General features: G+C 35.2%; 11 protein-coding genes across 11 annotated transcripts; 7 read left to right on the top strand and 4 right to left on the bottom strand.

Moving 5' to 3' along the window:
* Positions 1–2,446: 2,446 nt before the first annotated feature.
* On the bottom strand, positions 2,447–2,616 carry RO3G_04338 (uncharacterized protein; the record flags this gene model as incomplete). Its single annotated transcript, XM_067658928.1, has 2 exons — positions 2,447–2,526; positions 2,574–2,616. 2 exons carry the CDS (start codon positions 2,614–2,616, stop codon positions 2,447–2,449), a joined length of 123 nt encoding a protein of 40 aa, XP_067515029.1.
* A 989-nt stretch (positions 2,617–3,605) lies between these two features.
* RO3G_04337 (uncharacterized protein) lies at positions 3,606–4,064 on the bottom strand (the record flags this gene model as incomplete). The annotated part of the gene is made up of 1 exon (XM_067658927.1): positions 3,606–4,064. One exon carries the CDS (start codon positions 4,062–4,064, stop codon positions 3,606–3,608), a length of 459 nt encoding a protein of 152 aa, XP_067515028.1.
* Positions 4,065–6,651: 2,587 nt separating this feature from the next.
* RO3G_04336 (uncharacterized protein) lies at positions 6,652–8,143 on the top strand (the record flags this gene model as incomplete). The annotated part of the gene is made up of 3 exons (XM_067658926.1): positions 6,652–6,711; positions 6,769–6,969; positions 7,022–8,143. The coding sequence occupies 3 exons, from the start codon at positions 6,652–6,654 to the stop codon at positions 8,141–8,143; spliced, it is 1,383 nt and encodes a 460-aa protein (XP_067515027.1).
* Positions 8,144–8,457: 314 nt separating this feature from the next.
* On the top strand, positions 8,458–12,601 carry RO3G_04335 (uncharacterized protein; the record flags this gene model as incomplete). Its single annotated transcript, XM_067658925.1, has 3 exons — positions 8,458–10,119; positions 10,190–11,500; positions 11,573–12,601. The coding sequence occupies 3 exons, from the start codon at positions 8,458–8,460 to the stop codon at positions 12,599–12,601; spliced, it is 4,002 nt and encodes a 1,333-aa protein (XP_067515026.1).
* Positions 12,602–13,334: 733 nt separating this feature from the next.
* On the top strand, positions 13,335–13,484 carry RO3G_04334 (uncharacterized protein; the record flags this gene model as incomplete). The annotated part of the gene is made up of 1 exon (XM_067658924.1): positions 13,335–13,484. The coding sequence occupies one exon, from the start codon at positions 13,335–13,337 to the stop codon at positions 13,482–13,484; it is 150 nt and encodes a 49-aa protein (XP_067515025.1).
* A 727-nt stretch (positions 13,485–14,211) lies between these two features.
* Positions 14,212–14,884, top strand: RO3G_04333 (uncharacterized protein; the record flags this gene model as incomplete). Its single annotated transcript, XM_067658923.1, has 2 exons — positions 14,212–14,815; positions 14,868–14,884. The coding sequence occupies 2 exons, from the start codon at positions 14,212–14,214 to the stop codon at positions 14,882–14,884; spliced, it is 621 nt and encodes a 206-aa protein (XP_067515024.1).
* A 370-nt stretch (positions 14,885–15,254) lies between these two features.
* Positions 15,255–16,709, bottom strand: RO3G_04332 (uncharacterized protein; the record flags this gene model as incomplete). The annotated part of the gene is made up of 5 exons (XM_067658922.1): positions 15,255–15,506; positions 15,556–16,318; positions 16,377–16,472; positions 16,524–16,592; positions 16,639–16,709. 5 exons carry the CDS (start codon positions 16,707–16,709, stop codon positions 15,255–15,257), a joined length of 1,251 nt encoding a protein of 416 aa, XP_067515023.1.
* A 476-nt stretch (positions 16,710–17,185) lies between these two features.
* Positions 17,186–20,013, bottom strand: RO3G_04331 (uncharacterized protein; the record flags this gene model as incomplete). The annotated part of the gene is made up of 2 exons (XM_067658921.1): positions 17,186–19,694; positions 19,739–20,013. 2 exons carry the CDS (start codon positions 20,011–20,013, stop codon positions 17,186–17,188), a joined length of 2,784 nt encoding a protein of 927 aa, XP_067515022.1.
* Positions 20,014–20,739: 726 nt separating this feature from the next.
* Positions 20,740–21,310, top strand: RO3G_04330 (uncharacterized protein; the record flags this gene model as incomplete). The annotated part of the gene is made up of 2 exons (XM_067658920.1): positions 20,740–21,062; positions 21,109–21,310. 2 exons carry the CDS (start codon positions 20,740–20,742, stop codon positions 21,308–21,310), a joined length of 525 nt encoding a protein of 174 aa, XP_067515021.1.
* Positions 21,311–22,501: 1,191 nt separating this feature from the next.
* Positions 22,502–22,642, top strand: RO3G_04329 (uncharacterized protein; the record flags this gene model as incomplete). Its single annotated transcript, XM_067658919.1, has 1 exon — positions 22,502–22,642. One exon carries the CDS (start codon positions 22,502–22,504, stop codon positions 22,640–22,642), a length of 141 nt encoding a protein of 46 aa, XP_067515020.1.
* Positions 22,643–23,498: 856 nt separating this feature from the next.
* Positions 23,499–23,856, top strand: RO3G_04328 (uncharacterized protein; the record flags this gene model as incomplete). Its single annotated transcript, XM_067658918.1, has 2 exons — positions 23,499–23,703; positions 23,756–23,856. The coding sequence occupies 2 exons, from the start codon at positions 23,499–23,501 to the stop codon at positions 23,854–23,856; spliced, it is 306 nt and encodes a 101-aa protein (XP_067515019.1).
* Positions 23,857–24,241: the final 385 nt, after the last annotated feature.

Genomic DNA, 24,241 nt, shown 5'->3' with positions numbered 1-24,241 from the left:
AAAAACCTTATCGGACAGTTGTCGATACAAACCTGATACAAAGCCCCTTTCCCTCTGCCACCCAAAAATATGTGTAAATCCAATTCTCTGGCTGCCAGTAACCTATGCTGAACGGAGCAGGTGCGTACGATGGCGCCTTGTATGACTACCCAGCTACATCACGCTTTGTCTTCGACTCCCATGCCGAGTATTTTACTAAAAATCATGCAATTCAGTGCTTCTTTGTTTATCGTCAACTCATGCTCCCAGAACGCTTAAAAGATCATGTTTCATTTATTTTCAACTTGCTTCTTGTTCGTCCGCTCAAATTACCGACTGCCCTTTCCACCCGGCGTATCAGATAGCATATTCTTTGCTCCATATTCTGTTACAGATAGATCAGATGAATCATGATTCCTCAGTAGAAGATATCCCAGGGTCCATTGAACAATATCTGATTCGATGGCTTTCTAATGTCTAACCCTAGCTTTTTTATTCCATTTCATTTTTGCCCTTAGAATCTTAGGGTTTTTTTTTTAGATTATTCTTTCTTTTACCTTTGACTTAACCCTAGCAAAATTTGGTTACATATAACCGCGTGCCAAAAACAAGATTTAATAAACATGCACTATAAACTCATTTACCACATTGAGGGCCGGATCAGAGGTAACTAAAATTATTATAGGTATGACCAACAATCGAAATATGAGTATTAATGTGTAAGAAAAGGTATACATGAATCCAAAATTTCTACCATATAGCTTACACAAAACATAATTATTTCATGCACACATGAAAAATCTAGGCTACACTATTGGAAATTTGAGACCACACAAACCGGACTCCCTGTGTTTGGCCTCATAAATTACACAACTGCGCAAATTTTTACTAAGGCTGTTCATTTATGTTGTAGAATACCCAATTATGTATAACTAATAGAGTGTATACTATACATAATAAAATAACAAACATATACAATAAATAAAAGCATGTTGGCAATTGTCTATTGGGACAAAACATTCATTACTACTAGAGCCTTAACACAGAATAATTAGATACTCTATCTTAGAGAATAGCACAAAAGGCAATCGTACGTGACTAATAACTCCTTTAATTAGATTCTAGACGCTGTATCAATAAACCCACATCTCAAACATTAGTCATGACCAAAAACGGAGATCAATACAGAAGATTGAATAAAGATAGGAATAATTATGTTGCAATATAGCCTCAATAAGCCAATGTAAGCAAGTAATGGTTTTTATAAAGCGATAATTAGACCGTCAATATACATCGTTCAAAGATCATCATTTATGTTTGATTTAGCGAGTTTAATACACAGAAGACAAAGAGTAGTGAGTGAGAAAACATTATTAATGAGATGTATACGTCATTGATTTTTAAGATGGTGAGCCCCGATTACAATAATATCTGTTTATTTCATTTTAGGAGCCATACTTGAAATAAAATAACAGTGATACGTTAGGAAAATAAAGCTCTGATGGTCACTACTTAAAGCCAAATTACTCTATCAAAAGAACTATTAAACGTTCAATCAAGTTAACTAAACTCAAGTCATTCAAGGCTTCAAACCACAACTAAACAAATCTATATCACTTCAATACAAACCAAATCCCAAGTATTAACAAGTTACAACGTAATTGATGCACATTTGGAGTCTGATATTCTCTGCACTAGATCAAACTGAAACTGATCCTGAAGTAGAATTCATAATGGAACGCGGAAGAAAAAGGAAAGTGTGTTTTAAAATTTCTTCAAGAAATATAATGAAGTATTTAGTGATGATTTTTTATTAAAGTATGATGAATGATTTATGTATTGAGTTCAATTGGTCAAACTGCTGTTTAAAGTAATGGGAATGTCTTGTATTTTTATCTTCAAAAAAAAAGTAATATATGCATAATGGTTGTTAAAGCTCTCATCATTCTTACTTGATCTCCTGTATCTATTGTTTTGCTTTAGATGTATTATTAAGAGGTACCCAAATGAATTTCAGAAAAATAACCAAATTTTCAAAACAATGGCAAAAAAGTGACCAATGGGGTCTCAAACAAAGGATCAAATAAAGCTCGAAAAAATAAGCAATTATTTTTGTTTAAACGTTATATTTTATTAAAGGTCCAATTGATGGTGGAAGTAGTGTACAAGCAAAACTTCGCCTTTCTTTATTGATCAAGTGTGGAGGATACTGATAGGGTATATGAAGTGAGGTGCTACACAGGAATATTGCAGCTCATACATGCTGTTTGTTTTATTCCGTTCTTGTAAAAGTGAAAAATATTCGTCTTTTAACATGAATCTATTTATTGCAATGGATTTACTGCTACGCAAATTATAGAGCATACCTACTGAAATATATAAGAAACATGACTGTCCTTACCTAGAAAAAGAAAACCGCCATTTACATGCGTTACTTTGTTTTCATTTAAAATATAGTTTTATTATTTTATGCAAAATCAGTATTGTCTCCGTCACGAACGTTTTGATAGCCACCTGCTGGAAATGCTCCTGGTGCTTCAGTCCAATCTATATAATAATTAGTCTAGTATAAATGACTTGTTTTTATATTTTACTTCCTGCACTAATCGAGTCCCCTCTTTCTTGAAGATTGGCCATACTTGCATAGATAGAAATTGGCTATAGTTTCCCCTTTTTTGTTAAAAAAAGAAATTTTGTCTGTTTTTTTCGTGTGTACCTTGAAAATAAAGCTTACTGTATTAAAGCTAACGAATATATTAAATCATTGTCCATGGGATGCCTTGCATACGTAAACTTACAATATAGCAAATTTGTATCCACTTTCCCCTTGAGGATTTCCACTGTGCAAATAAAACCATATTAAATCCAATAATACACTAAGTCCTAGAATTAAAGTAAACTTGCAAACAAAAAAAGAAGTTTAACAAGGATAAAAACAGCTTTATGCATGTATTTTACTGTCTTTAAAGGTGAGTTTGAATCACGATAGTTATAGGCCCAAGTTCCAAAGAAGAAGATTGGAAGGTTGTATGTGGGATTAGTGGCAATGGAGCCAAAAAGTGAAAGACTCTTTTGAAAAGTTAGCTTTTAAAAAAAAGTGGTTTTTATTCTCATCGTACTAAATGTAAGCCTAAAAGACTAGCCAAGTTGCTTTGTTGAATTAGCTGTCGAGCAATATCCATTGTTCAAGATAAAAGAGGGAAAAAAAAAAGGGAAAAATTGGCATGTTTTTACAAAATCATTGGTACGGGATTCTAAAGTTGGCTGAGAAAAAATAGAGTTCTTGTTATTACAAGAAGCATTTTCAAGTTTTGAAATGAAGTGTTTTTGTGCCTGATAACACTGTAAAATAAGAATATATAAATTTACGTTACTAAATGAGGTTTACAGTAGACTATTGCTGATCTAGATGAACATAATAAAGATCGGCTTTTATTAAGAAAGACTGTCGTTTGTAAGCATGTACTTGAACAAGTTATGCTAAAGATAGTTTAGCTTATTATGTATTTCTTTTTGTAATTATGTGCCTGACCTTTTGGGGTTATAAGCATAGTACCTTGACATACACTAAAATCCATCTTATTTTTCAGTAGTAGTGATTCAAATTAGGAATATTGGGGTTATATTTAGCTCATATTTCTGCTGTTCTTTTCTTCTTCTATGAAATCCGCAAAAGAGAATATTGGATTACATAACTTGTTGCTTTGTCTCTGATGCTGCTGTTGTACTTGAGGTATGTGGATGAACCCGCTTTTAATAACTGTATCATCATCATCGGTTACAAGGTCACTCAAGGTACAATGGATTTCAAGCGTCTTGATACCTTCTTTCTTGTTAGATAATAAGTGAGGGCATTTACTTTCTTTTTCTTCTAGTACAATCTTCTTTTGCTGTGATTTTGATAAATCCAACCCAAATGTCTCTTCCATAGTAGACATGATATTGGCTTGAACCAAATTAAATTGAAAGGGAACTATGGATGTTTTTATTATTCCTTCTGGTGGGTCGTCCAAATCTAACAAAATTTCATTCGAATTGCTTTGTGTTTCTGAAAACTGAGTATATTTGGATGCGCTTCCAGTCATATTTTTAGCTTTTTTAGATTTATCTTTACAATTCTGATTTTCTTGTGATATATTTGTATAACTTTCTACATTACAGTGCCACTTATTCATCCTAAAAGAAAAATGTTGTTAAAGTAGAAAACAAAGCAAAAATAGAAACAAATATTTCATTTTATTTTTTTAAGTATTTCGTGTCTAATATAACAGTCCATTTCTCATGAACAGAAACACAAATAGAAAGTTTTTTTTTTTTTTTTTTTTTTTTGAAAATTAGCTCTATTGAAACGAATGCTTTCATGTTAGCTTCATCAAAACATTCAATATTTTAATATTTGTAACTTATTTATCTTATCGTTTGCCAATGATTGAACTTTTATTAACTGACTGTAGATCTGTTTACTTCCTAACTTAAAATGGTAGAAGTACTATGCCTGTGCTCTTTTAGATATGTTCATGGTTTAAAAAAAAACTAAAAGATGATATATGCAATCACTAGTCATTTTGTTACATCTCTAAGGTAACCTCATTCCTTAGATATTAGGTGATTCATACAGATACAATATATACCTATGGTAAATATTAATGTATTAAAAATAAAACAAAAATCAGCAATTGTTGTTGTCATGGCTTTTTAATAATTCTTTTGCTTATGTATGCTCTTCCTCTCTACTAACAAAGCGCGAATACAAATCTATTGTTGATTGATCAGTTACAAGAGAGGAAGTAAAGTTGTTTGTTAAGCCTGTTGTCACAACTATTAAAAGCAGACCAAAAGGGCCATCTTATTTTATTTGTTTTAATGAAAACATAGACCTTTAATCAATTTTATTTTTTTACAGGGTAAATACACAAATTGACGCAATCTACACGCAACATACTTGATGCTCAATTGATATACATCTATGACGTTAATTGATGTAAAACAACAGGCGTTCAAGATGCTACATAAACTTTTTTTTTGGGAAAAAAACAGCAAAAACCAGTGATTTTGAGTTTTTTTTTTTTTTTTTTTTTTTTTTTTTTACTGCTATTCAATTTCATGGTTGTGCTTGTGGTTCTGTGAAGAAAGACATCAAAGCTTGTAAAGCCCGTTAGCAAAACTGTTGATCATAAGCACTTTTGAAGCTTACATAAGACTATTAAACAAATTGAATAAATCAACTAGAGTACTCTTTGAGGATAATTATTGATTAGGCTTTGTTAAAAAGTATCCTGGTCGAAGGGATGTCTTTATATTTTACAAAAGAAGAGAATTTGAGATATAATCTGATACGAATATGAGTAAAGTGTTGAGATATTTTAGCAGCCTATGTCTGTTATGATCACTATGAAAGCTTCTAACTCATTACTGCTGCCCACAGTAACAAATATAGGCATTTCCAGATTTTTCTCCTTACTTGTGATCATGAAAAATGGTGCATCGTTTCAGCTATAGAAATAATGAGCATTTCTTTCATTTTTTTCATTTTATTTTAGCTCTGATTACTGACATTAGGTAATGAGTCTGTTTCTTTGTTTGAAGCTTGCCTTTAACGTAGTATATTCTTGTTCTTATTAACTGGTACCTATATTTTATCCATTTTGATTATGCTTATTTACGATTGAACTAGCTTTATTGAATATTAATTAACCACGGGCGACTATCTACATTTTACATATATAAAAACTAGAAACTCCTTCCCTTCTTGAATTATCCTGATTTTTTAAAGCTCATACATCCTTGTACATCACACGCAAAGCTATCAATGATAAATGTACATGTATTTCATTAGGTAATCCCAAGTCTTTCAAGAAAAATAAAGTACACGGTACACACACTATTTTCAATAACTACGACAGTATTGCATCTGTTTATCGCAAGACATGTATATTTATCTCAGCATATGAAAGAGGACTATAATATAGCCAAAAATTCAGACAATTTTACAGATATTGTATTCTCCACTGATATTTTTTAGGAAAGTTTAGAATGCCTAAGATGTTATGACTTGAGATACCCAAAGTTAGATATTCTTTAAGTAAGGATACAGATGCTTTGACTTACCCAAATAAATCTACACCAGCAACAAAGCACACTGAGGTATGAAATTAATGTAGAAAAAAGCAGGCTTGTGTATTAAGGCTTTTTATTTGTGCAGAAGCAAGAAAAGCTCAAATCCTAATCTTAATTATTACCCTTAAGCAAATAAAATGGCATAGTGTACAGGAATAAGAGCTTAGATCACATAAGTCATAAATAATCCTTAAGGTAATGCATTAGGTAAATGCAACAACATTGATATTCCTAATATAGTTGTCGTCTTTATTGATATTGGTTACATGAAGCAATTTCAAACGGAACAAACCTACAATTGACAATAGACATAATAACTTTTTTTTCAAAAGCTGATTAAGACTACTAGAAATGAAAATCTAAATCAATTGTATTATGTAAAACATGCACGAATAAAATAGTATTCCTGTATCTGGTATTTTGAGATGGCACTTGTGCGTTATTCACCCAATGAAAGATGCTTATTCAGCATGACTTTTTTTCTGGATTTAAATTAAGCGCAGCTCCCTGCTAAAATCTTTTGTACCTATTTTTTTTTTTTTTTTCCTAAGTAAAATGGCCTCTAAATTCTTACTTTCTAATCTTACAAAACCTATTTTAAATAACACTGGTCTCGTAAGTTTATATGTCAATGCTACTTTTATTGCTGTATTTTCTAACATTTCATAATAGATCCGTCGTAGCTTGGCTACTTCTACTAATTTACTTCCTACATTACGTAAAACGATTTTGCCAAATGGATTTACAGTAGCAACAGAAGAAAACCCCGCATGCCAAACAGCCACTGTTGGTGTATGGATCGACGCTGGATCTCGAGCCGAGAATATGAAAAATAATGGTTCTGCTCACTTTTTAGAACACATGTCTTTCAAGGTACATGCATCTTTACTTTTTTTAACTTTTTATTCTAAACTTATTTATTCAGGGAACCAAAGTAAGATCTCAAAGAGACTTGGAACTTCAAATCGAAAATATGGGTGGACATTTGAACGCGTACACTTCGCGTGAACAAACAGTTTATTATGCAAAGGCGTTTAAATATGACGTACCACAAGCTGTTGAAATTTTATCTGACATCCTTCAGAATTCTAGACTAGATCCAGGAGCAATTGAAAGAGAGCGAGATGTTATCCTTAGAGAACAAGAAGAGGTAGAAAAGCAGATGGAAGAGGTCGTCTTTGACCATTTACATGCTACAGCCTTTAAAGATGAATCATTGGGTTTGACTATTTTGGGACCCAAAGAGAATATTCAATCCTTGACACGTCAAGATTTGTCTGATTATATCAAGACCAACTATACAGGAGAAAGAATGATTTTGGTGGGTGCAGGCGGTGTAGATCATGATGCCCTTGTTCGATTAGCAGAGAACCATTTTGGCAGTTTACCTAATAAATTAAATGAATCAACAAGCAAGAGTGCAATGAAGAAGGCAGTTTTTACAGGAGATGAATTCAGATTACACGACCCTAAATCTAAGCAAGCATATATAGCTGTTGCCGTTGAAGGTGCTAGTTGGACTTCACCTGATTACTTCCCACTGCTTGTAATGCAATCTATTATTGGCTCATGGGATCGTTCTTTGGGTGCTACTGGACAAATGGACTCACGCCTGTCTTCTGTATTACACAACCATCAACTTGCAAATTCCTTCATGACTTTCAACACCTCTTATAAAGATACTGGACTTTGGGGAATTTATATGATTACAGAAAACAAAGATCGCATTGATGATTTATTACAAGCAACAAAGAGAGAATGGAATCGTTTATGTACATCAGTTACAGAACAAGAAGTACAACGTGCAAAACAACAATTAAAGGCAGGTCTTTTATTAAGTCTTGATGGTAGTACACCTATTGCTGAAGATATTGGTCGTCAATTGCTAACTTCAGGAGAACGTATGTCACCAAAAGAAGTAGAAGAATTAGTATCTAGAGTTACGGTTGACGATGTACGTCGTGTTGCTAAGCAACATTTAGAAAAAGAAGCTGCAGTCGTTGGTATTGGCGCTATTGATAAGATGCCCAATTTCAACCGTCTTTAAAGATGAGATCTCCTTTAAAATAAACTAGTTAAATATAGCACATGCTCTTTTTTTTTCCCCTTCTCTTTTTTCCAACTAAAAAAAAGTAAACTGGATGATCCACGTGTGATACAATGACAACGCTGAGATTTTACCATGCGTATTATTTATTTCATTTCATTGGCTAAAAAATGAAAGCTCGTACAAAAGTCAAAATAAATACAATACAGTGAAACAATCTTACGGCCATTTGTCATTGGATTCTTTACTCATACTCGTTTTAAGAATAAACTTATACTTCTTTTTCTTTTTCTTTTTTTCCTTTGGATAAATCAATGTCTTCTTATCCTAATAGGAACTTTTTATCTGTTAATAATACAAGAATAAACAATAATCAAAGATCGGATTCTATTTCAGCAGTTTCTACCTTATCTTCCTTATCTTCTTCGTCCTCTTCAATGCATTCTCGAGGATCAACTCGAAACAACAGGGCACATCCAACCTCACCATCTTTTGTCTCAGACTATCAATCGGGCAATGATTATGATAGCTTACGCAAAATACCGAGCTCGCCTTCCAGAATTCCACCAAATGAATATCATTATTATCAACCCAGCATTGAAAGCGCAGTCAGCAATGGTGCCTATGTGCCTAATGGTCAGTACAGCTCAAGGAACACGTTTGTCGAATCTAATTTCTCACTGCCACCACTACCTACTACATCTTCATCAAGTGGACGATCTCAGCATAGGTTAAATCAATGCCCGGAAGAGGAGATAAAGAGGTATCCTATCTTTCCTCCCACAGAAGAAATGCAGCAGAGGGCTACAAACAGACTTTTTGAAGCTGAATCAAACCCACTTAGAGTATTCTATGCTGGGGATGCTACCTATAAGCCAGATAAGGGTATTTTGAACAAGACAAGACGTTCCTATTTTGTTTTGACGCATCGGTACCTGCTGGTTTATAAATCGGCACAAAAGGCAAAGGCAGAGATTGATGTCTTTGAACATCGCACGACTCAACCTAACAACAGCAAGAAGAACAACAATAGTATTGATAAGGACCATATCTTTATGAATCTTTCAGATATATACGCTGTCCATGCCGTTGTCACAGCTGTGAATACATTCCGCATCGACTTTTTACATCCTCAATCACTTCAAACAATGTCCCATGTTTTGACTGTCGACACAAGCAAGGAATGCACACAGTGGATGCAAGCTCTTCGTGAAGCTATCAGTGTCTATCATATCTCTATGGAAACCGTGTCTTCCGGAGAGCGCCACGCAGCAGTTGATCGCGTATCAAAGCAGAAAGATATATTCGATAACACAGATGATATGAAAATGTACAAGGTCGTATTTAAAGAAAAGCGATATAAAGCAGGCAGTGGTGATATGCCTCGAGAGTTTTTCTTACCAGTCATTCTTGTCTTTGGAAAATTCAGCTTCTATCTTTTACCGGTAACAGTCACAGATGATGAATACCTAAAGGCTGTTGAGCGTGATCGATTTGGCTATCTGTCAATTCAGTCTATCCGGTATGAAGGTTCGGATGATACAGTTTGCATTGAGGTGCGACAGGTTAACAAACGAAGTCGACAACTCGTGTTTGCTTCTACCTTTTGTGAAGACATTGTACGCTATCTTTATCGTTCAATTGACTCCATCATCCAAAGTCCTTCCTCTTTATCACTCTTTCGCTTCGATGTCCCTGATCATATCAAGAAGGCTCACATTATGCCATTTGCAATAGCTCCAGATCCTGAGGATGAAATCACAGGTCATGATGATGAAGAAATTCAAACTTTCAATATAATCCTGCGTGCATATACAGCAGCTCTCAACTTAAACAAATCTCGCTTCAACTTTACTATCGTTGGTCCACCAAAAGAAAAGCTATTTGCTCTACAACCGCCTAATGAAATAAACGAATCACCATCAACTTATCAAAAATATGAATTGCTAGCTTTATTCAAAACAATTCAAGCCAATGTAAGAGCTCCATCTGCTGCAAAAAGAAAAAGAAAAGCAATGATTGGAACTAACTTTTTGATCTTTGTAGACATTTTTCCAAGAAGTATGCTTTGCTTGTCATCCTTTGGATTCTTTAGAAAGTTGGAAGGTGGAACCGAATGATGGCTGGACCTTTCATGTTAACCACCCTTTGAATGAAGAAAACGTTTTATCCAATGAGTTGTACAGTCTTTTAACTAGTACAAAATCACTTCGTAAGCTGGATCTTACAGACTGCTGTATTGGCATGCAATCTTTTGATGGTACACTGAAAAGATCATCAGCAATAGCCATTATAGGCAAAACTATGCAATCTGGGGAAACCAACTTGAGTCGTCTGAGTTTGGGTAAAAACAAGATATCCCGAGCTGACTTTCAAGAATTAATCGAGGGCATCAGAAGACATAAAAAATCCATCAAGGAGCTTTACTTGCATGAATGTGGGCTTGAAAAAGACATGGTTGAGATGGTATTGTGGACTTTGATGGAGAAGAATCCAGAACAAATGATTAGCTTGGACCTCTCGACAGACGCTCAAGATATAACGATCAACCCTAATCTGGTTGCAAAAATCATCAGTACCTTTAGACACCTGGAAATCTTGCGTATGCGTGGATATGACTTGCTTAATTTAAAATACGACTTTGGTTTGGAAACCAGCCGTCTGCGAGAACTCGATGTTAGTGGATCCAAACTAAGTACGGATACTGTAGCAAGACTCTGCAAGTGGATTCAGATGACTTCTTTTCGCACTATCGAAGCACTTCACTTAGTTAACTGTGGTTTGAATGGCGGTTATGTATATGAACTCTTATGTAGCATCAGTCGATCTGGTAATCGGCAAATGCATCTCAACTTGGCAGAAAATCCAGTTATGAAAGAGATCATGCATCTTCCCAAGCTCTATTCTGCTATTATGCAAGGTGAAGGTCCATCTTCTATCTCCTTTGCTGGTATCGAATGGGATGACTCGACTTTGCGTGAATTCATTGATTGCCTAAGGGACAACCAGACCATTACCCACTTGATATTTTCTGACATTAAATTACGTGAAAAGGAAGAAATTTCTGAAGATACTGTTCGTATGTTGACATCCTTTTTTGAACGAAACATGGTCATCCGAGAGCTCGAGTTGAATTACAAAAAATGCAAATTGCCTAGGTCTCCTTTTAATTCAAGTGGGACAAAATCATCATTTACAAACGCTGTAGTCAGAGCTCTTTATGGCCTTCGTCACAACAATTCACTTCAATATCTGGATATATCTGGTTTAAATATAGGTGATGCGGGTGCATTGTCTTTGTCAAGAGCATTAAAGACAAATCGGGTCCTTCAGTCAATCATTATTGACGATAATAGTGTAAGAAACAAAAGGTTTTATATAGTATGAGAACAACAAGACATATACCAACTCCCTTTTTTTTTTATATAGATTACAATCGAAGGTTATCGATATCTTGTCAAAGTGATTCAAGAATCAGCTACCCAGGTGATTGATATGCCCATTCCACGCAATGACCTTCGATTTCAGCTTCGTTATCTTGCTTATCGTGTTGAAGAGCTTGTCATTTCACAAAATGAAGCACAATTCTTTTTGATTCACACAGTTTCCGGAGAGAAAAAGCGAGCAAAAACACACGAACTTGAGATGCTTGTCCAAGAACGTAAATCGTGTGAGCTCGCGTTAAAGAGCATTCACGGTGTGATTGGTTCATTGATGATCGCAATTCGAAAGAACACAAGACATTTTATAGAGCAGAGGAATCGTGATATGGAGTTTCAGTTACAGGCTCAAACGGCTGCTCAGGAACTGGCCACTGCTCAAGTTCGTCTTCAGGGAAGAGCAAATTCAGTTGACAGCTTTAAGCTGAGCACGATGGGTGGTAGAACAGATGGTGGCAGTCGTCGTGGAAGCTTAGCTAGCAGTAGTACTAGCAGCAGTGTTCGTGGAAGCAGAAAAAATTCAGGATCTTATTTTCACCAGCAACCAAGTTCTCACCATCCACTGGTCAGAGGATCTACTATATTAAACTACGATTTTTATGCTCGATCTATGTCACCGCCTCCTTCTTCAAATGGCTATACAAGTCCTTCAATGAACCATGTTTATTTGCCTAGAAGCAAAAGTGATACAGTAGGAGGAAAGCCGCATTCCTTTGGATCTCAACTACCACCAACACCTGGAGAATATTACCGACGTGACTTTCCAGACAACAGTCCCCTCTCTCCCCCATTGGCAAGCGTCTACAGTACAAGCCATGTGGACGATCCTGGGTTCATTGAAGACTTTGGTTGTGTTGATGACTTGGGTTATGTGGATGGCTTTGAACTCGGGCCTGAGCCTTCTTATTTTCAAAAACCTAATGCCAGTAAAGCCGATCTAGACTCGATATGGGATGAGGACAGAGTAGTAGATCATCTATCTCGCAGCCTTTACTTGTCTTCCGATGCAAGAGAATAATCTATTCTTGTTTTTTTTTTTACAAGCCTTTCCATTCTTTTGTTTATATCTGCTGTTGTGTCCTTCCAACACTCGTTCCTTTAAATTATCTGTGCTATGCTTTTCAAAATTTTTTAATTATGCTTCAACTTATTGTCACACTCTTTATAATAAATAATACAATTTTGGTAATCATGCAATTTGCATTTTATGGTTTGATATAGAGCAATAAGCATACCTTTGATTTTCCTTCTACTAAAGAAATAATATAATAATAATATAAAACTACTTTCTCAACTGATATATTTAATACATGAAAGCAGAGTTATTTAACACTTGTACTATTACACAAACCCCTTTTTTTGAATTTCATGAAAATGAAATGTAATGTAGTGTGATAGTTTTATGAAGTTCCTTTGCATCCGATGTAGATCATTGAATCCCTGCACCTATGTACCTTATTGCAATTAATGAAAAAGCAGACAGCTAATGAAACAACACATCTTTTTTTTTTCTTGTTTTTTTTTTTTCAGTAATAAAACAAGAGAGATTTTGCCTGGTTAGCTTTCTCCTGAATAAGCATACCACAACACAGATGTGGTTAAATTATTGCTGGTTATGCAGCCATGATATAATCCCAGTATGTTACACACGACAATGCGCGTATATTCAGCCACGCAGTTTGTTATATTAAAGTTTCTTTTATTCTATTTTTCTTTGTTCTCTTTCCCTTTTTTTTTATACTTCTTTCAGTATGAGTTCAATCAATGGAACATCTAATCCTTTTGGTGCAGATACAACAGGTGCACAAGCTGGTTTATATAAAGGAATTGGTGTTACTTTAGCAGTTGCAAGTGGTAAATTCAGATTCTTTGTCTATTTTCATATTAACTTGATTGCTTAGGTGTATTTATTGGAAGTAGTTTTGTATTCAAGAAAAAGGGTCTCTTACAGTCCACTAATGAATCAGGTAATTTCAACAAAATACATGAAATAGCAATCTAACCTGGCTTTTTTCCCCTTTCTCTCTCTCTCTAAAGGCGGTGTGGCTGGAGAAGGATATACATATTTAAAATCTGCCATGTGGTGGACAGGAATGATTCTAAGTAAATAAATTTGGCTGAAAAATATTATAAAACAACAGTAAAATGATAAACATTGAAAGTTATATAGTGATTGTTGGAGAATTATGTAATTTTATTGCTTATGCTTTTACACAAGCTATTCTGGTCACTCCCTTGGGCGCACTTAGTGTAGTTATTAGGTAAACTATAAGAATATAGAACAAGATATTGAATGGCTTATGTTTTAGTGCTGTACTATCATCAATATTTTTAAAAGAAAAGCTGAGTTTTCAAGGAAAGATTGGGTGCTTGCAATGTATTTTGGGAGCCATTATCATTGTATTACATGCACCTGAACAAAGTCAAGCAGATACAACAATTGAAACATTTAAAAAATCGGCTCTCTCTGTGGGTAAAAAAAAAAAAGAAATGGAAAAAAGATGACCACCTTTTTTATTTTTATTTTTACATTTTCTTTCTTTAGGATTTCTCGTTTATGCAGGATTGGCTGTTTGTATTTCACTTTTCCTAGTATTTTACTGTGGACCTAGATGGGGTAAAAAAAACATGTTGGTTTACATTGTAGTATGTTCCTTGATTGGATCTATCTCGGTTGTGTTTACTCAAGGTCTTGGTTCAGCTATTGTTCATTCGATTACGTACAAGAATGAAAATCAGTTTACGAATTGGTTCATTTATATTGTGCTGGGAATCGTGATTGTCACACTTCTCGTTGAAATAGTTTACCTCAACAAGGCACTCAATTTGTTTAATACAGCACTAGTCACTCCCACTTATTATGTTATTTTCACTACATTAACTATCGTAAGTTCCGTGCTTCTTTATAAAGGGTTTGATACATCTGGTGTGAACATTGCTACTTGTGTTCTCGGCTTTCTATGTATCTGCTCTGGCATCGCATTACTCCATAATCCAAAGAGCGAATCAGCTTTATCCTTATCCTTAGAGGAAGAAGTCGCCGGATTGCGAATAGATGAAGAAAAAGGAACGTCAATCAGTCAATCACCTATCAAATCTCACAGTGTATTTCAAATGTTTGAAAACAATGATGATGAGAATGATGCGACAATAACTCACCACAATCATGACAATCAACCAGGTGCTGCTGATTTATTTGCTGCTCCATTTTCTGGCATCAGCCGTTATGCTAGTACAGCAAAAAGAAGTCAAACAATGATTGTCAAACAGCGATTGAACAATAGTGTTGCACAAGAGATAACAAAGCGAAGACCACATTCAGATAATGTTTCTTCTGGAAATACAACAGCAAAAAATGAGAGAGAAGTTAAATGGGAAGATCAATCTAGCATTGATTCTATAGATGCATCAGGTAACCACACCTACTTTTATATATAAAAAAAGGGAGGAATTCACATTTCTATTTCATAGAGCACTCAAGATCCAATAGTATGCATTTTAAACGCGATAAATCAACCTCTTTCTCAAGTCATGGAACACACAGAGCACAAGATGAATTGGATTTGATCAGTAGTTTCAAGCTGAAGATCAATAGAGGAGTAAACAATGATAGAGAAGCATTAGTAAATACAAGTGAGGACTAGGGTTTATTATTAAATAAATTATTTTTTTTAAATAACAGTTTGAAGGGCAGTAATGATGGTTTCCATTCCCTTTTTATCATCTGCAAATAATTGATAAGAACCATTTAATTTTGTTTCTAATACAAATGCATTTGGTACAAATGTTTCAATATCAACATTCACGCTATTTAATCTTGTCACACTGCTCAAGTCGAGCACTTGAATAGGCGACCTGCTCAATTCATCTCTATAAAGGGCCATTGCTTTTCCTTTAATCGTAAAATATCTGCGTCTCCAAAACTAGGTTGATGATGAATAAATGCACTACTTGAATATTCCAATCACTTACCGGACTTCCACTAGGTTGAACGGATATGAATCCCGAAAGGACCACGTCCTTGTTTTTCTCTGCTTCTAATAATTTCTGCTGTAATCTCTTCTTTTCTTCCACTTGACGTTTCTCTTCTGCTTCCTTTTTTAATCTTTCTTCTTCCAATTTCCTTGCTGCTTCCTTTTCAGCCATCATTCTTTGTCTTTCAGCTTCCTTTTGAGCAGCCATCTTTTGTCTTTCGGCTTCAGCAGCCATACGTTGTCTTTCTGCTTCTGCTGCTGCCCTTCTCTTTTGTTCTTCTTCTTCTTCTTGCTTTCTTTTCAATGCCCTCCTTTGCTGTTCTTCTTCTGATTTTCTTTTAGCTTCCTCTTCTAATAACTTGGCCTCTTGGTCTTTTCTCTTTCTTTCTTCCTCTTGTCTCTTGATCAGTGTGTCGTCATCAATTTCCAATTTTGTAGTATCGTCACTATCCTCATTAGGTAGTGTCTCATTTGCTTCCACAAAGTCATCTTCCACAGAGGGTTTTCTTTGTAAGGGTGTTGTAGGCGATTGAGGAAGAGGAATGCCTGATTGCTGACGAGAGGCTCTCTTTTGCTTTGGGTCTGTGAGGGAGGAAGATGATTTGCGAGTGGCCACTTGCTGTTCTCCTAATTTAAGGCGAGTACGAATATTAGCGTCACTTAAATCATTCAAGTTTGAAGCAGTTATTTGAGCATGATGCAGCTTCAATAGAGATGCGACCGATCGACTGTGTACTAAAGCTCGTGCTCTTCTCACGCCACTTTTTTTTTTTGTGTAAGAGTAAATAAATAAACCTTTACAGATAATGATCAATTTACCTGACATGTTCAGATACCCAAGTAATCAGGATGTTTTTATCCTCTATTCTAACGAAACCATACAAGACTTCATCACTCAAATGGTTACGAAATTCACTATTTTACAGACTAATTGAATATTAAAGTAATCATCTTAATTGTGCTTACTCTAATCCACCAGAACCTGAAGAATATAAAGAAATGACATCTCGAGTGTCGTGATAGCCAAGAATTAGCCTGTTGCAAGATTAAAAAATTGTTTGCTATAATCATCATACTTTACCAATTGGCACTTTCTTCTTCTACAATTGAATTATAAGCTTCAATAATACGAGAATCACTTAAATCACACATCTTTAAAGAAAGTAAAAAAGAAAAGAAAAGATGGAATAAAAGAGAAAAAAAAAACGGTTTATAATTTTTTGTTACATAAAATTGTATTTCCCTCCTTGTTAATATCTATTTTAAGTTAAACAGTGTTACAATCTACCATATTTAATTATTCACGGTTTTATTTTATTTTAATTTGCTTCTTTATTATTTACAAGTACAATTACAACAACAGCAAAAAAAAAGGAACTTTTATTCACCAATTCATTTTTTTTTCTTTAAAATTTTTATTATTGTATGTGTACAAAGGAGAGGGTAATGTCGTTATACAATTGTATCTCCGAATTTATTGGTTTCTGTTGAAAGAAAGAAAAAAAAAAAGGGAGAGAAGAGGGGAATATACAAATGGTATATATATTGTATATATGAGTGTATATGAGTGTATGGTATATCAAGTATAAAGAGAAAAAAGAAATGTACAAGTAAAGCATTTGGGCATATTACAAATCACTAATCGTCACAGCTTTACAGCTAATTAAATCATGGCCATAAATTTCACAAATTTCACAATAAGGTCCGCTTTCTTCTTCTTTTGCAACTTGTTTCACCCACTTCTTCTCTTCTCGTCTGTTTGTAGCAAATTCCTCTTTCAAATCCTCAAGTTCTCTTTGTAGCCTTTCCACCATTTTATGTTCATTCTCCAGGGCTTCTTCCAAATCAGCTTCTCTGAATATTTTGGATTCAATCAAGCCTTCCAATTCAGAAATATCTTGGTTTAGCTTAGCAACATGTCGTTTGTATTCCTTTTCTTCTTCTTCTTCCCTTTCTTTGCACTTTCTTAATTCAGTTGTGTGACTAATTATCAATTGATCCATCTTCTTTTGATTATCTTGTAAAAGATACGAAAGTTCTTTTATCTTTTCATCCTCCGTCAGTCCCTCCAATTGAATGACGGTCGGTTGCTGCTGTTCTGTTTGATGTAGTTTTTCTACTTCTTCCATCAGTTTCAAACATTCCAGTTCAGTTTGCTTGTGAGCTTCTTCCAGTAGCTTCTGTTTATCCATCAGATGCTTATTTTCTGTTCTGAGTGAGTCGATCATCTGCTGACTTTCTTTTGAGTCCTTTTGTTTTGCCAGTGCAGCGTTCTCTGCTCGCAATTGATCAATTTCACACTTGTACTTTTCAATATTTTCAGAGCTTGTCATGTTTTGCAAGTCTCTTTCTAACTTTTCCTTTTGCTCCGTCATTCTTGCCAGTTCATTTTCCATCTCTTTTTGCTTTTCAACAGCCAAGCGTGCATCATCAAGAGATTGACCATGGGCCAATTGCTGCTGTTCATCATATCTTGCTCGTAACTCGCCCAATTCTTCTTCGTACCGAGCCTTTTCTTTTTCTAAGCCTTCATTTTTTTTCAATTGTTCGCCGAGACCCTCGATTTCTTTTCTCAGACGAGCATTGATTGCCATTTCTTTTTCGAGCGCCTCTGTACCGGCCGCGACTTGCTCTGTCAGCCGTTTGCGCTCACTTTCCCAAACGTCATCAGCATCTTTCAGACTCCTTTGTGTAGTCATCAACAGCTCAATCTCTTTTTTCAGGTCATCAATGGTAGCTTGAAGTCCTTGACACTTCAACTCTTGCTCTTGTGCCAGACGTTCATGCTCTGCCTTCATTTCAGCCATCGTGGCATCACAGGCGTCGATCGTCTCGCGACCTGCGGTACGCAACTCGTCTCGCTCCGCCTCGAGCAAGGCCACCTTACGGCATTCATCTGCCAGAGTTGCATTCAACGAATCGAGTTCAGCACGATGCATCTCGACCGAGCTCTCATAGAGCTCGATACTTTCCATACCAGCCCGCTTCAGTTCTTCGATCGTCTCTTGTAATTCTCGAATGGAGTCTTTAGAGGATTCCGACTGCTTTAGAGCAAGATACTCTGCTTGAAGTTGTTCAAACGCGGCCTTGTCTACGCAATCGTTGTGATTCGACGCTTTGGCCTCGAGTGTCTCGAGTTCTTTCTGGACGCGATCCCTTTCACGCCCCTGACGATCCGCTTCGGCCTGGATCCTTTGAATCTCACGCTCCTTTTCTTCCACTGCATTTCTGTGGACCTCGACCTGTTCCGAAAGGGTGGTCAAGAAGATATCCTTGGCACGAGCCGCCTCACGTAACGAATTCATCTTTTCGTGCGCCTCTTCCATCGCCACCTCCAACTGAAACTGACGCGAGGCTCGATCGTCTTCACCCGGTTGAAAGAATTGCTGCTGCTGCTGAAGGGCCTGGGCCTTTTCGATCAAGCGTTTTTCATTTTCTTGTGCGGCCGCGGCTGCCGCCTGAGCCTCAGCCACTTTCTCTTCCAGGACGCTCAGTCGCTGCTCGACCTCGACCTTGGACCGTTTGGCTTCCTCCACCTCGGTCGCCAGCGTGTCTCGTTCGGTCAAGAGGCTGGCTTGCTCTGATTCGAGTTGACGGACCTTGGTCTCTAGCCGTTCAATCTCTGCCTTGGTCTTTTCCTGGCTCTGCTCCCAGTCTTGAGATCTTGCCTGATGGCTCATTTCGAGTGCTTGTACGACTTTTTTGTGTTCTTCAAGCTCAAAGGCCGTCTTGGCTTTCGTTTGCGAATTTTCAAGTTTGAGTTGATTGTTCTCCGCCTCGAGTGTTTCCACGCGATGCTGCAATGCTTTCAGTTGGATGACATCGACCTCACTCGGCTCGTCCTCGTCGTCGTCTGGAATATGGTTGATGGGCGTCATGGCAGGTGACGGCGGTGTGCCTCGGTCATGAGTGGAAGTCGGGGATTGAAGTTGAGGTAAAGAACGCATACTTTGACGATTGGATGAGACGGGTGAAGCGACGGGTGTGTGTAAAGGAGCTTGATTGCTTTTATAGTTTCCAGGAAGAGGTGAGATAGAATGCACTGATGTATCAGAATCTTGCTGATGGTCTAATGGGGTCAGCTTGGACGCCAAAACGAAAAGGCCTGTTTGGGGAGGACAAGAAAAGTAGCGAAGACTAAAAGAGGGTTAGTTTAGGCTTCGATCACGTTGGTGAATTACCCTTTGACAGAACCATCATTTTTGCCTGTGCCAGGAATATCCAACTGAATACCAGCCCAATAGCCTTCTTTGAATTCTGCTTCACCAAGGAATTTTAAGGTACCAACGATACCCATTGATTCAACAGCGACTCGTTCACCGATATAAAACGTGGGTTCTTTTTCTTTGATTTCCAAAGTCTTTCGTCTTCTTAAATCCATCGAAGGCTGTCTTGATATTCTTTTTACTTTTGACTTGTTTTGTGATCCAAGCGTTAACCCTGGTAGTCGTGACATTGCTTAAAAAAAAATAATAAAAAAAAAAAAAGGGAAAAAAAAAGGTGTAACTGAGGACTTGTTCCTCCTTTCTTATTAAATCGGTATTTTAATATTTATTAAATGCAAATACGTACGAAGATGTGCTGTTTTGTAAACAAGTTATTTTTATCCTGAATTCTATAAGCCATTTCATTATTTCGGAGTAACAATAGACACGGATGAAATAAGAATAAGATGACATACATTTTGCTTATTTATAATAAAACTAAATAAAATCAAAACAAACATGATGATTTCAACTAAATAGGATGAAACGAGACTTTACAAGATGAATGGTGTGATAAAAAGCCATTGGTCCGATGAATTCAATTTGCAATGACACAAATTTTTTTTTATTCAACTCAGCTTTTTAAATAATATCCAATCAAATATCGAGTCAATGTTTACAATAGTAATTATACATCCCAATTAAGGTCTCAGATAAAGTTCATGAATGGTTTAAAAAAACTTTTTTTTTTTTTTCCCTCTTTTTCTTTTTTCTTTTTAATTCATTGTATTAGAATCAAAGTATAATATATAATCGTTTATATAACAACCTCTTCTTTTTTTTTCCTTTTTTTTACCCTCTCATATAAATAACATTAAAATATTATCAAAAAAAAAAACTGTTAAAAAAAAATATAAAAAAAAACAAAAAAAAAACACATCAACTATAAAAAAATAATAAAAAAAAAAACATATTCAATGTCTCACCGCAATAACGTTCATGTAAAAAACAACAAATCCAACAACAACAACAACAATCGCTCTTTTGTTGCATCTAAACCCAACAATCCACCTATTGCTGTTAATTTACCTAATAAGCACCACAACAACAATTCTATTCAACAACCTAAAAAGAAGCAAAATCATCGTCGAAAGAATAAAAAGATGTATGAAGATGATTCTACCTCCTCCTCCTCCTCCTCCTCCTCCTCCTCTTCAGAAGAATCCGAACCTATTGTAATTCCTATCAAGCATTCGAAAAAGAAATCGAATCATAAACGTCCTATAGTTCCTATTGAAAGGTAAGCAGAGGATTGAATCCAGACAGATCCTAACCCCATTTCACAGTTTGGTTGATCAAGTTTACGCTGGACCTACGTTTAATAATGCCCCTGCTCCATCCTCTCTCCCTTTACCTCCCGTTTTTAATGCCCGTGGTTCCCCTACATTACCTCACGTCATCAACACTGCTTACGAAATGGAACAAACAAACCTGGCTCTCTCTGAGATCCAACGTGGTCTTCGCTCTATGCTCAAGATTACTTCATAAAAAAAGGAAAAAAAAAAAAAAATCAACCAAACAAACAAAAGGAACTCGAATGACACTGTTTTATTCAATCTTACTTCTTATACCTTTTTGTATATTTTTTTTTTCCCTTTTTTTTTTCTTTTCTCTTTTGTATTATATATTATCCCTTCCCTGTTTCATATATATCTTATCCCCCTTTTTTATACAATTTTGAATTGTTTTTTTCTTCTTTTTCATTTTTTTTTTCCTTTTTTTTTTTTCCTATTCTTTTTTAACCTTTTTTTTTGAATTTATTTTCTTTCTTTTCTTCTTCTTTCTTTTTTATTTTTATCCTTTTTCACCCTTTTTTTGATCATTTTTTCTTTATTTTTTTTTTTCTTTTTGGTTTTTTTTTTACATTTTTTTTACATGATCTTTTTTATGGGTCTGTTTGATTTTTTATTTTTTCTTGTATTCTTCTTTTCTTTCTTTTTTTTATTCTATTTTTTTTGATTTTTTTGTAATTTGTGTATTTTTTTTAACATTTTTATTTTTTATTTTTTAGTTTATTTTTTTCTTCCTTTTGAATTATATGTTTTAAAAGAAAGGTTCAAGAAAAAAAAGAATGAAAATAGGTAAAAAAACAAAAAACAAAAAACAAAAACAACGATCGTTAAAAAAATGAAAAAAAAAATTAAAAAAAAAGAAACTGAAAAGACAGAAAACAAGAAAAAACTAAAAAATGAAATCAGCTTTTTTTTTTTATAAAAACAAATTAAATAATGTAAAAACAAAAATAAAATAAAAACCAAATATCCATTCTCTCTTCATTGTCTCTGCAACTTTAAGTGAAATTTGAGTCGACATGTGCCAACTGGACTTGACTTTTTTCCAATCTTGCTGAAGCTGGTGTGACTCCTGCCCATACCGAGTAAGAGAAAAGGTGAAAGGAAAAAGTGGCCACTGACAATAGTTGATAGCATCATCATCCACACAAGTTGTTCTTGGTGAAAAGGACGTTTCGAGTTTTTAGGAGAATGCTGCTGAGCTCTAGGTTGAGCGTGGTCTGTGTGCGCTTGCTCAGTGTGAATCTGTCAAATTCAAACTGCGGAACGGTTTGGGCACAAGTTGAGAGTGAACAATGCTTGAGATTCGTTTCATGATACGATCGGTTGTCAAGGGGGTTGTGAACTTGTTATTTCTGGTAAGGTGCGTGCTGCGCATGCCAAGACGATGAAGTTTGTGGATGGTTTCATGATGCACTCTGGTAATTTTGCTCGTGAATTCATGACGACTGCTGTTTGTCATGTTGATTTGTGTCAAGCTGTCTTGGGTATCAAGGTCAAGAGCAGGTTGAATAACGATCCCAAGTAAATCCTTCCTGATATCATCACTCTGCTTGAACACTAAAGATAAAGTGCCTATCACTGAACCTTCCGCTCAAGATGTTAGACCGGCTGAAGCCAATGAGAGATTGTTGTATGAAAAAAATAGACACAATGAAAATGAGTGAGTCTGGTGATGGCTGTCATTTCACCTGACACTCTATGCACATGTTTAGAGGAAAAAAAAATTAGGAGGTCTAATTTAAGTTTCTTTTTTTATAATTCTTTTTTTTTTATTTCTTTTTTTTTTTAAAAAGAAAGCAACAAAGACTGGATGGACTTGTTACAATCATTACCTGGTGCATGGATAGAGGATGACAGTATGAAAAGAGAAGAAAAAGAAGATGTTGATTTATTAAAGCAAACGATCGAAACACTACGAAAAGAACAAGAAAGATTAGAAGAAACAAATCATGTTGTGAAAAAGAGTATTGAGATTGTGACCGAGAAAAGATTATTGGCAGAGAAAGCGAAAAAAGATAGAAAGATGGATGATTATATCTTGATCAATAGTCAGGAACACATACCAAGCCAAGAAGAACTCATGGCTGCTGGTTTAGAAGGTTGGGAGTGGGTATCCACTGCTTGTTAGGGAGAGGATTTCCTTTTATGTTTCATACGCATAAATAAACAGTCACAACTCATTCATCATCACTCTTTGTTTTTTTTTTTTTTTTTTTTTTTTTTTTTGTTTATTGGTTTTTATTTCATTTTATTTCTTTTTTAAATGTCTTCTTCGTCACAAAGTCAAAACAGTTTATTTAGACAGCAACAACGCTTATATCGTTCTTCAATATATTTAACAAAGACAAAAGTGCCTACTTTATATACCCAACCCATCAGCAATGAACATAATTCAAACAAAGGTATTTCAGTCGTCATCTCTTATCCTTACTCACCCTACTTTTTCCTTAGGTAGAAAGAGAAGAGCAAGTTATGAAGATGAAGAGATGATGAATAGTGAACCATTAATAGAAGATAATGTATTACATATAACAAAGCGAAATCGAATCACAAGTAAAAAGGACCTTCCGATTGGGAAATTATTAGGTAAACCAATAAGAAATCAAGATGAATTCCTTTATTTATATTTTTTTCATAGCCACTTTGGATAAAGAAAAATTGATTGAATTAATTAATGATTTAGTCGATTCAAATCCTCATTTAAAAGCCGAGTTTGAAGCACAAATAGAGCAACAATAAAAAAGGATTTTTTATTTTGTTTATAAATTCTTGAAACAAAAAGAAGAAAAAAAAAAAAAATTATAAATTAAAATAGGAAACAAGAAAGAGGATGAAATAAATCAATCCTCCTTTTTAGTATCAAACATTAAACCCTTTGTAAATCATTAAGGAATGTGCAGAAGCGGGTATTATTTTGTGTTCATGATCTTGTGATCTATCCTGTTCGGAATGAACTCTACCAACAGACAACTCTCGGAATGAAAAGGAGTGGATATTAAATCAAGATTATCTTTACCCTTTTTTACATGAATGTTGTTGATCAGAGGATGTTTGTTTTCAAATGGATGAACAAAAGAGAATATGATTTTTATTTATTTATTAGTCACCTTCATTTTGAGTGTCA

The sequence above is a fragment of the Rhizopus delemar genome, genomic scaffold, assembly GCF_000149305.1.
Source record: "Rhizopus delemar RA 99-880 supercont3.3 genomic scaffold, whole genome shotgun sequence".
Classification (NCBI taxonomy): Eukaryota; Fungi; Mucoromycota; class Mucoromycetes; order Mucorales; family Rhizopodaceae; genus Rhizopus; species Rhizopus delemar.
The sequence above is the reverse complement of the archived record's forward strand: the minus strand, read 5'-3'. Positions and strand labels throughout refer to the sequence as shown.